The sequence below is a fragment of the Danio aesculapii genome, chromosome 21, assembly GCF_903798145.1.
Source record: "Danio aesculapii chromosome 21, fDanAes4.1, whole genome shotgun sequence".
Lineage (NCBI taxonomy): Eukaryota > Metazoa > Chordata > Actinopteri > Cypriniformes > Danionidae > Danio > Danio aesculapii.
The window spans coordinates 21,526,351-21,538,586 of NC_079455.1; the positions used below are offsets into that span (position 1 = coordinate 21,526,351).

At 35.9% G+C, this 12,236-nt stretch overlaps 1 protein-coding gene across 4 annotated transcripts in view; it reads right to left on the reverse strand.

Annotated features, from left to right (window-relative positions):
• cadm1a (cell adhesion molecule 1a) overlaps nucleotides 1-12,236 on the reverse strand; it is a 508,053-nt gene that overhangs the window by 125,971 nt on the left and 369,846 nt on the right. For all 4 annotated transcript variants that reach the window (XM_056446059.1, XM_056446061.1, XM_056446060.1 and 1 more), the window contains one exon: nucleotides 8,183-8,329. In XM_056446059.1, coding sequence (XP_056302034.1) covers nucleotides 8,183-8,329 — 147 coding nt within the window. The remainder of the gene's footprint in view (nucleotides 1-8,182; nucleotides 8,330-12,236) is intronic.

Consider the following 12,236-nt stretch of genomic DNA (forward strand, 5'->3'; position numbering starts at 1 on the left):
TTATGTAAACCACTTCGAATTGCCACTGTGTATGAAAGGTGCTATATAAATAAACTTGCCTTGCCTTCCCTAATAATATTCTGAAATATCTGATATTTCATTTTTTAAATATTCGTGAGCATATGTATTGCAGTGGAGATTGCAATCTTTTATTGCAGAATCGCTATTCTGTGTTGCAGTGGAGAGATTAGAGCTGCTGGATTTACAACATGTAAATTCATCAACTTCTCTCGAAATACATAGAAGTGGCTTTTAACTGACAGAAGGTCACAATAAATTTTCTAGTGAACTAAATAGTGTGTATCTGATGTGAATAATCTACATTGTTTGATCCTGTTTACAAATAATTATTATTGCCATCTCCATAGACATCAGCATGTATTTTTCAAACCATAAATGCTATATTTTGCAAGTACTTCTGTGTATTTATGTGCACTTAATGTTCTAATCATACCAGTGTGATCATATATGCTCCATGGACCAGCCTATACTGATCACATCAGTGTAAATGTATGCCTAAAAGTCCTAAAGTACATTTCTATCTTATATTGTGGTACTTGGTGATTCATAAAATGCAAGAAAATAGCTACTGGCACTTTGAAAGTCAGAAAAGCATATACAGACATAACTAAATTATTACCTGTGTCTTCTGACAATATAATGATGATTTATTAAGTGATACAATTGGGTTTTGTAAGAAACTGTACATTATTTACAACATTATTATTACCTTAATACAACAGAAATCTGATTGGGTGACAGGTTTTTCTAGCCATGTATGATCACAGAATCCAAATCACAGATTGTATCAGTACCTACACTCCATCTCACTGAGTGCAAAGCCTGATTTATACTTTCGCCTGGCACCGCATCACAGACCTCCGCTGACTGTGCGCGCACCTTACGAAATGGATAAGGCTTTTATACTAGATGCGTTCGCTGTTGAGATATTCTTTAAAATGACAGGGGGCGCTCAAAAAAAAAAAACTGACCGAAAAATCAGACGGATAAAGAGAGAAGTAAAAAGTTCCGTAACTATGTCTTATCATTAATATCGTTCAAGATTACAGCTATTTTTTCAAATTATTTTAATGGTTATAAAGATTTTTATAAGCATACAAGATTTTTTAAATACAACTTTAATGCATCACTTGCTTTTGTTTCATATCTCGGAAAGTTCTACCCTTTAAAGTTTATTAATATATTAATGGCAGGAGAACATGTCTCTACAAATATATTTTTTATTATGGCAAGAATAAGCCAAAAAAAAAAAAAAAGTATAATTAGTAAAAATACAGATGTTTTTTAGATTTAAACAGTTTCACAATTGACACATTACTGTCTGGTTAGTTTCTGTCCTCTACTTATGCTAAAAAGGCAATAATGGTCCAATATTCCTGACCATTATCACCAATAAAGCCTAGAAAAATAATAATTAAAAAAAAGTGTTCCTTAATTATAGTTTTGTAGCTTTTTAAATTGTTTAAATTCAAAATTGTAATATTTACATCAGTGTAAAACCTATGAATGGTGGGAAAACATATTCTGTAATTGTGTACCTTGGTCTCCACTTTTGCCATGGACTCTTTTGGCTTAAACATACTTATCCCTCGGGTTTTTCCAAACTTTTTAACAAAAACTTTCTTCCTTTCCCATGGCTGTTGCACTTTCTAGCCAAGAATTATTGGTCACCAGGTTATCCCTATGATCATGCATGTACGGATCATAAAGATGTCTGTACTGTATAGGCGTACCTGTTTCAAACAAAATCTCTTCAAAGTGATTCATATTTAGCTCAAATCAAATGTGGCCACGCGCGAACTGTTCGCTCAAGTCTCAAAAAGCAAATTGTGCGCTCCGTCAGCCGAAATCATGTCGTGTGCACCCAAAGTGAACACCCGCAAACTCTGAGATGATGTCACATTCGCACTCAAGCACACTAGTGAACCCGTCGAGTATAAACCAGGCTTAATGGTGGAGGAATAAACTAGAATGTATGAATACTAGTGTATTTGTTTAATAGATTGTAATTTGAATACATTTTTAAGTAAGAATGTGGTTGTGTGGACTTTAATATGTGGTTTATGAAGATAGTGTGTATGATTATCTGTGTATGAAGATATAAAAATAAGTTTCTGATATTTTCATGAGAAATACATTCCCTGAGGAGGATCACTTTCAACCATGTACATTCAATCTAATGCTTTTCTATCAGCAATTGTTCTATGAAAAAATGCAAGAGACTTTCCGTAATTACCCAAAGTGATATTTGGACTTTTACTCAGCTGCCAAAACAGTCAGCTTGAGATTTGAGTTCATTGTGGAATAAAATAGTTATTAAATAAGTAGTTATCCTCACACAAAATGATTTTTAAAACACTATGTGGTTATTTCTTTTCATTCACACTGCAATCAAACTGCTGTAAATGCATTAACACACTTGTATGTATGTGATACAGCTCTATATCAACACGGCTGTGATTCGAGCCATGTAGCAAAGCTATACTCATGTGATATTTTGCTCATTTAATCCACAGCTTGTCAAATGGTCTTGAGCATGTTCACGACTGTCTGGAGCGTGAAATTCCTGTTGCATAATGATATATGTGCAGGCGCAAATTCGCACACAAGCTAACACTTTTTGCATTTCGCAGTTTCCAGGAAAAACACAGTTAGCAGTTTTATAAACAATGCAAAACATCTATCTTTCCTCTCTGTTGACAACAAACAGTGAGTTTGCGTCATGCATGCGTCATTTTGTGACAATCAATGAATCACCAGGAATAACAGGTATTTATTTTGTTTCGTTTAGCATTTGTATTTGTTTTTTGGACCCTCAAAGTGTTGGTCGAGTTTGACTGGCAACCAAGGACCACGGTTTAAAAAACAAAACTAAACAAAACGGTTTAATGTTCTATTGAGGAAAAAAGTCACCAACATCTTGAATTAGGGCTGCACGATATTGGAAATATCAGAATCAGAAAGAGCTTTATTGCCAGGTATGTTCACACATACGAGGAATTTGTTTTCGTGACAGAGCTTCTACAGTGCAACAGGATAACAGAGACAGGACAAAAAACAGATAATAAATATATATTTTTTAAAACAGAAGTAAGTAGTGAGTGCAAATATACAGATTGACAAGTGTATGTACATGTTTATTACTATATACAACGTTATATGTGCAGCTGTTATGTGCAAATTGGCATGTAAGTGTGTGGTTGAATATGTGTATATGTGTATAAAAGTGTATGGCAAGTAGTGATGTTGGTTCCACAATTATTATCATCAAGTGTTCATGAGATGCATTGCCTGAGGGAAGAAACTGTTTCTGTGTCGGGCTGTTCTGGTGCGCAGTGCTCTGTAGCGTCGACCAGAAGGTAACAGTTCAAAGAGGCAGTGTGCTGGGTGTGAGGGGTCCAAAGTGATTTTGGCAGCCGTTCTGCTCGCTCTGGATAAGTACAGTTTCTTGGGGAGTAGGAAGGGTTGTACCAGTGATTCGCTCAGCAGTCCGAACTATTCGACGTAGTCTTTGGAGGTCGTATTTAGTAGCTGAGCTAAACCAGACAGTTATTGATGTGCAGATGACTGATTCAATGATGGAGGTGTAGAACTGTTTCAGCAGCTCCTTTGGGAGGTTAAACCTACTCAGCTGACGAAGAAATATCTGATATATATGCGATATATATTTTTCCTAACAGTATTCATGTAAAGAAATTGAATAATCGCAATACAATAAATGCTTTGAAATGCTTATAAATTTAGCTTTGTCTCGTTTCTAGTCCAAATATCTAAAAATTCAAGATTAAGTAAAACTTTTGTTTTGTTTTCAACTTGAGAAGAAATAAGTCAAAATTAAGGGTTTTCCATTATTATCATTCATAATCTCGATTTTGCTTTGAAATGTAGCTATTTGGACTAGAAACATGACAAAAATAATATATTTTTTGCATAAATTCCGTTTAAATGTATACATTTCCATAAAAATGTATTTATTCCATATAAATACAGTGATTAAATACACTTCTGTGGCTCCTGTTCAACTACAATTCAGACTCAGCATTGCATGACTTGTGATGTGTCTATTGTGTGTGCGCACACTGCGATATCGATGCTGAAACGCTATATCATGCAGCCCTATCTTGAATGAAGTGTAAATTATAGTAACAGCATATTTTGTGTGTGCGAACCATTCCTTTAAAGCCCTTTCACCAATATATAAAACTCAATGAAGTGAAGTTATCATCAAATATAGTTGTAATACCACTTCTAAAGTTCAAACTCTGAACCTTTGACCTCATTTGACACTGACCTTTTAAAGAGCAGCCAGTGATCACCAGACAATCTGTGTGACACATAAAACGCCTGTCTTTGCAATAACAGCTTCAACTTTGCACGCAAGTCTAATTTTAATGTTTTAAAATAAAAAAGAACCTCATAAATCAACCTGGATCAACTTTATTCCATGACACTAGATTGAATGTCTTTGTCATGGAGGTCAAAAAAGTACATGATGCTAACGTTGAGTCATGTGAAACGGCCTTTACTGAATAACTGTATTAAATAAATAAATGTTGCTTTCTGCTCGCACTAGGTAAGAGGTGTGTAAAGAGTAGGAGGTGCTTTAGAAACTCCACAGCAGTTAACGCCTCCTGCTGAACCAGCGCTGAAGACTGCCAAAGATCCTCACAGCTTCCTTTTTTATCTTCACATTTCCTTCACTTACTGAAAAGCCAGGAGCTCAAAAGAGCCTTTCCAACTTTGCAACCACCTTAGTAATATAAAATGTCTAAATTTAGTCCAAATTCGAAAGTCCACTTTTTTAAGCTCTCTTTTTAAAGGCTTCTGTGGCTGTAATAAAATATACTCTATATTTCAGTGTGCCACACCATGCTTTGTTCACAATGTGAACAGTAAGGATGTATAAACAGTTTTTTTGTTATGGATTTTGCTATTAAGGACATTTGAATGTCTAATATGGGTCAAACACAGATATAACGTTTTGTTTCAAGCATCAAAAAACAAACAATAAAAATAGATGCATAGATGTACAACTAAATAAGGTTTAACAGCTTACTGAATGATATTTAATGATAGTTTATATACAAGAAATAGCTATTGAGTATATTTAGAACAATAATAATTGCAGGTCAAAAATGTGTTTAATTGTTAACATTCCTTTCAATTTCACCTCCTATAAAATAAGACATGCAGAATCTTGAAAGGTGTTTAAATCACCTATAAAACCACACTTTTTAAGACTCATCTATCTATGAGGTTTGCATTGTTAGTGCGTGTTTTAGTACAGTGGTCCCTTGCTATAATGTGGTTAACTTTTCATGGTCTCGCAGTTTCGTGAATTGTTTACGCGCAATTTGAAATGCTTTATTTTCTACAGTGCATTGTGTTCTGCGTCCTGATTAGCGCATTGTGTTTTGCGCCCTGATTGGCTGTAGAGCATTGTCAATGAATCTTCTCCATGCTGTGTCTCCTGTACAGTACAGAATGCGTTCAGCTTGCCAAACTTACATAAATCTTCGATTGCTAGCAGTGTGACTCTGTATGCTGTACTGTATGCTTGCAAGTTTTCTCCCCACAATGTTGACGAAACGTTCTGCACCATCAAGGCACCTGCGGTAGCACCCAATAGGCAGAGGAAGATGCTAACCATCGCACAAAAGTTGAACTTCTGTCAATGCTAAAGGAAGGTAGAATTACACCGCTGTAGGGCGCCATTATGAAATAATTATATGAAGATCAAATGGTTTTGATCTTTGGTTTCATTCTATAATACTGGGCTTATTTTCTGTGAATGTTTGAACTTTGAGAGTGTTTAAAAGAGAAAGAAAAGTGTGAAAATGTTAATGTCTGTTTGAGAAAAGTGTATAAAGTGTGTAGAGAGGGTTTTTTCAGCCTTAAAACATCTATAATAATTGTAATAAAGCGGACTACTTCGCAGATTTAGCCTATTGCGGGTTATTTTTAGAACGTAAATCCAGGGAATAACGAGGGACCACTGTTTTTGAAATGTTTTGACTGAGCTGGCACAATGGCACAGTGGTTAGCACTTTTTCCAATTGGCATTTTTGTGTGGAGTTTGCATGTTCTCCCCATGTTCGCATGGGTTTCCTCCGGGTGCTCCTGTTTCTCCCACAGTCCAAAGACATGCCGTATAGGTGAATTGGATGAACTAAAATGACTGTAGTGAATGTGAGAGTGTATAGGTGTTTCCCAGTACTGGGTTGCGGCTGGAAGGGCATCTGCTACATAAAAAGTACAAAAGGAAAATGAATGAATGAATGATTTGACCAGTTACACTTTTACTGTTATACATTATTGTTTTATCCAGGTATCTTTTAAGTGTAAAGTGGTTTGAGATGTTATATAAAAATACATTTATTATTTTGATTATTATTATTAATATTTATAAAGGTCTTATTAATACTATGCAAAAGATGAACATGCAAAACATATAGTAAACTTTTGTTAAAATGCATAACAAAATATATAACAAAATATAACCGCATTGGTGAGACCAGCAGGGGGCACTCAACCTGCGGTCCTTGTGGGTCCTAATGCCCCAGTATATTGATGGGGACTCTATACTGCTCAGTGAACATCGTCTTTTGGATGACACGTAAAACCCAGGGGTCCTGCCTCTCTTTGGTCGTTAAAAATCTCAAGATGTCCTTTAAAAATAGTAGGGGTTTAACCCCGGTATCCTAGGCAAATTTGCCCACTGGCCTCTGTCTATCATGGTCTTCTAACCACCCCCATATCATAATTGGCTTCATCACTCTGTCTCCTCTCAACCAATCAGCTGGTGTGTGGTCTGCAGTCTGGCACAATATGGCTATGGTCACGTCTTCCAGGTGGATGCTGCACACTAGTGGTGGAGGAGGAAATCCCCTCCAAAAAATGTGTAAAGTGAGTGTCCAGAAATGCAATATATAAATGTAATGAATAACTATTATTATTATTATTTGATTCTATAACTAATATCATGCTTAAATATATAAATACATTACAGCAATTATAATGAATAACATTTGAAAAATAAACATTCTTATTTCGCTAATTTGCAATCCACCAAACCCAGGCAATGAACAACGTGAACCTGAAGAATGAGCCTTGATCAACCACTGGCAACAACTTCCTTTGTGTATGAATGTCCGAGAGCTGCCTCTATTATCCGTTCTCCCTCTCTTTCCCAAGCTCGCACGCCGTCTCATTTCCTTTCCTTTGCTCCTGTGCTCCTCTTCCGAATCTCATTTGTATTGTTTTCTCAGGTTTAATCCTAGCGGCTCCAGGACACATGCTGCTTCTCCTAAATGGCAGCAATCAATTTTGATTACCGGCCACGGTTACTTTGAGAAGAGCCCATCAAAGTTTTATTAAGAAGACGGGCGATAATTACAGCCTTGCACGGACCAAAAAACCTTGAGTCTGAGCCTTGCTAATGATTGGAAGCTGAGAGATAAAATGACGGTTCAGAAGACCTTAATCCAAACTCTGAGAGGACCGGGCACACAATTACTTTAACCGTTACTTGATGAGGACAGTCCCTCGGGCGACTGACGGCTGGCTCTCCCATTCAATGGGACGTTCGTTGCCGTTTATGGCCAAGGAGATGAAAATGACTCGGTCTGGCACCTCAGCGAAGCTTATCATTATTTCAGAGAAAAGCCTTGAAATAAAAAGGACAGACCTTTCCAGGAGACAGTATTGCAGAGACAGGCGTCATGTCCATTGACACCAGCTGATACGTGCCGGATTGAACTCGAACTGAACTCCAAAACACTAGAGCTACCTAAGAATGTTTCCCACCGTAACTTTTGTGCAAAGAAAATGCCATCATCAAAGTGCTTTTCTGCATATGACATGGGACCGGCGGGTGCAATATTTCATTGAAGGGTGGGAGCGATGAAACCCTTTAGAAAGACTCTGCTATAATTACACAGTGCAGCTGTAGGAAAATATCAGAGCAGTCTTGGGTAAAACGGATCACACGAGAGCAAGGCAGATCACCGAGGGAGAAAAAAAAATGCCCTCACTAGCCAGCCGGGTCTCTGTATCGACTGCCCTCAAAAGCACAGCGGATTACTCTGATGCATTACCACTTCCGCTTCACTGGGGGCGGGCGGACTGTTTGAGTGTAAACTGTATGAGAATGTATACTCACGTCTGACGTCTTTGAAGTAGATGGTCTGTCTGTTGGGGTTGAGGAGCTGGATGACGGAGTCGTCATTGTTTTTCACTCGACAGCTTATGGTGGCTGTCTCTCCTTCCACTACTGAGACGTTGTCCGCTATGAGATTCTGACTTTGGACTGCAGAGAGACAAAGAGAGAGACATGAAGGTGGAGATTAAACGATAGGAATGTTTGAGGTTATGGCTGGTAATATTCCAACCAGGCTGAAAATACAGAAATATTATCCGTCCTTTTATTCGTCCACCCATCCATCCATCAAAATTATCTGTGTTTCTGTTCATCTTTTTGTCTGTCCTTCTGTCTGTCCTTCTGTCTGTCTCTGTCTGTCTGTTTAGCTATCTATCTATCCATCCATCCATCCATCCATCCATCCATCCATCCATCTAAAAATTCTACCTGTCCAACTATTTGTTTGTCTGTCCATCCATCTCTATAACTTTTGAATCTGTCTGACTATCTGTTTATCCAATTATATATCAATCCATCTGTTTGTTCATCTGTCTATCCATCCATCAAAACTTCTATCCACTGTACCTGTCCAACTAATTGAATATCTGTCTGTCCATCCATTCATCACCTATCCACCAAATCTTATATCCAATAATTTCTGAATCTGTTTATCCATCCATCCATCCATCCATCCATCCATCCATCCATCCATCCATCCATCCATCCATCCATCCATCTATCTATCTATCTATCTATCTATCTATCTATCTATCTATCTATCTATCTATCTATCTATCTATCTATCTATCTATCTATCTCATCTTTCTGCCCATTCATCTATTCAAAAAAACTACATGTCCACCTATTTGTGTTTATGTCTATCCATCCATCCATGCATTTAATTTCTGAATCGATATAACTAACTGTTTATCAAATTATATATCAATCCATCTGTCTGTCTATCATCCATCCATCAAAAATTCTGTTATGTACAGTACATGTCCAACTATTTGTTTATCTGTCCATCCATCCATCAAAACTTGCTATCTACTGTACCTGTCCAACTATTTTAATATCTGTCTGTCCATCCATTCATCACCCAACCACCAAATTTATCCAATAATTTATGAATCTGTACATCTGTTGATCTATCCATTCATCCATCCATCCATCCATCCAACTTGTTACACAATCTGTCCATTTGTCCAATTATCTGTGTATATACACATCCATCCATTTATCCATCTATGATGCACCAATTACAAGACTGATTGTAGTTTGTGACACATTTTTTATAGAATTTTTAATATTGAATTTTATTGAGTTTTTTAAAAAGTATTATTACTGTAATATAATTATCAACATAAATGCTTAAAATGAAATTAAAATAATAAGAAACAGAAGACGTTTAGACATCACTGTAGTTAAAAATCCTGATAATACAAAAGGTAAACACATCTGTATCATTCTGCTCTTCTAACATTAGTTAGTCATTGAAAAACCTGATCACTAGTAGGGACAGTGGACAAAATGAAAAAAAAAATCTTGTAGAAAAATGGCACTACTGTCCATTTCCTTAAAGCAAAGATGCAGTCCTGCATCATCTAAACCCACAATCTCACACTTACATGAGTGCACAATGAAGAACAGGTGGCAAAACACAGCTAGAGTGGGTGTGAATATCCAGCAGAGTGTGAAAGTGTTTTTTTCTCCCCCCTCTCCTTCCCGCGTAGTGTGTGCTTCATGAGATTGCCTGTTTTCATGTTACACATGCTTGGTCCAAATCCCCTCTCTGGATGAGATCACCATATGATAAGAGCTGCCACTGCCACAGAAATGGAAGCTACAGACCATGACCGCTTGACCCAAAGCAAAACTGCATACCATTAAAGGGCAAAGTTCATCCAAAAATGAAATTTGAGTCATCATTTACAGCACTGACCCTCATTTTGCTGTCTAAACCCACATTACTTTCTTAACCATCTGCTTCACCTCCATCACTTCTGACCAAAAATGTTCCATTTTGAATTTAAAAAAAAATCACAGTTTCATCACAATGTCTGAAACTTGGTGACCTTTTTGGAATTTGGAGTGTAAACAGACAAAAAAAAGTAGGGCAAGTTTCGAGCAGTCAAGGTAGTCATAAATACTGTCAAAAAAGTGAATGACCCATAGCAAATGAATGAGAAATTCACAAAAACACAAAATACCTGAGTATTTCTGTGTGTATAATCTACAAATCAACCACAACGCTGAAAACAGTATACAGCAGTGACGAGGTGGCCGTATTTAACAATAAAATATGCATATTGACACATCCATGTACACACAGACACACTTTAATGCACACACACACACACACCTACAGACACTTTATATGTTATACAGAAGAAAGTTTTGAGTACATGTATACTGTCTGTATAATCCGATCCGAACTCAAACTCAAAATGTAGGAAAAGCTCACAGTTGTGAAGAGGTCTACTCTAAAACACTAAAACAACAAGACTGAAATAAACATACACACACACACACACAAACACAAAAATATACTACTGTATGACAGGAAATTCTAATTACACCCATGACTAAAAACTCTACTGCTGAGCCCTTCACATCCTGAATTTAAAAATTGTGTAATAAAATGCTTCCTTGCATTCTATTCCCTATAAAATGTTTAGGTTAGTTTAATGCAAAACTAATGTTTCAAATCTTGGCAAAAATAGTCTTTAAGATCTAATAGTCTTTAAAATTTAAATATAGAATAAATTATTCCATCAAAAAAAAAGATTTAATTGTCTGAAGCAACAAGTTGCTCTATTGCAGAGTTGCCCAAACTAGGGACATCCCATCTGAGAAGAGAGTAAGAATGATGGGGAATGGGGAATGCCTTTAACAGAGGGTCTCATTTCTAATTTATTATAACCATTTGTTTGTTTATTTGTTGAGGTACAAAAAAGCTAACTGAAATCAAATGTTTCTATTAAATGTTGTGAATAAATCAAGATTTTAAAAAATGTAAATACTGACACTTGACAGCTTTAATGTGTATACGGCATTGAACTCCATTGCGTTTAAATAGGATTGTTCATGGTTTTTATCATAAAATGTTCATTATAAAATGTACACAAATGTATAATTATTATTAATATTCAAGTATTTTATTTCTATAGTTTTTTATATAAATAAATTAGGAAATTACCATGACAATTTTAATGTAATACAATTTAGTATATTTACCTCTAACTCATCACCCTCAATCAATTTGATTTTGGGCTCTTCATAGGAAAAAGTCTGGGCACCACTGCTCTATACAAAGCTATCCAGGTATCCTAGAGGTGACATCATGCCATTGCAAATCTTTACAAGTAGATGGCGCTAATCTGGCTCTCCGAACTTGGATTAGAATGAGTCTCTATTCTAACTAGAAATGCTGAATTAATAAAAAAGTAAAATTAAAAAAATGGTATTAATTACTGCACAAATATTTCTTTTAAAACAAAACCCACTCAAAATGACAAATCAAAAAGATAAAATATTATTAAACAAAAACTAAATTAGAATGATTTTCAGTAAAAAAATGTTCCACTACAGGTGTTGGTCACTTTTGTCAGGGAAGGGCTCAAGTTTAATTCCAATTTCTACACTGTAAAATAATCCTGGTTGCCTTAAATTTCTAAGCTGAATCAAATTAACTTTATGAGTCTATTGAACTTATATTATGTTAAACTGACTTAAAACTGCTTGCATAACTTATACAATTAAGTTAGAACATGATTAACTGTTTTAATTAGTTACAATTAACTAAAAACATATGGTGTCATGACTAATTGTTCATATAATATTTTTTATAGTGTAGGTAAACAGGGTTGAAGGGATAGTTCCTCCAAAAATGAAAATGTACTCACTAGTTTCTCTCCCTCAAGTGGTTATAAACCAGTTACTTTCTTCTGTTGAACACAAAAGAAGATATTCTGAAGAAAGCTGAAATCATGTAAATGTTCCACTTCCATAGTAGGAAAAACAACATAATGGAAGTCAATGGCTACAGGTTTCCATCTTTCTTCAGACTATCTTC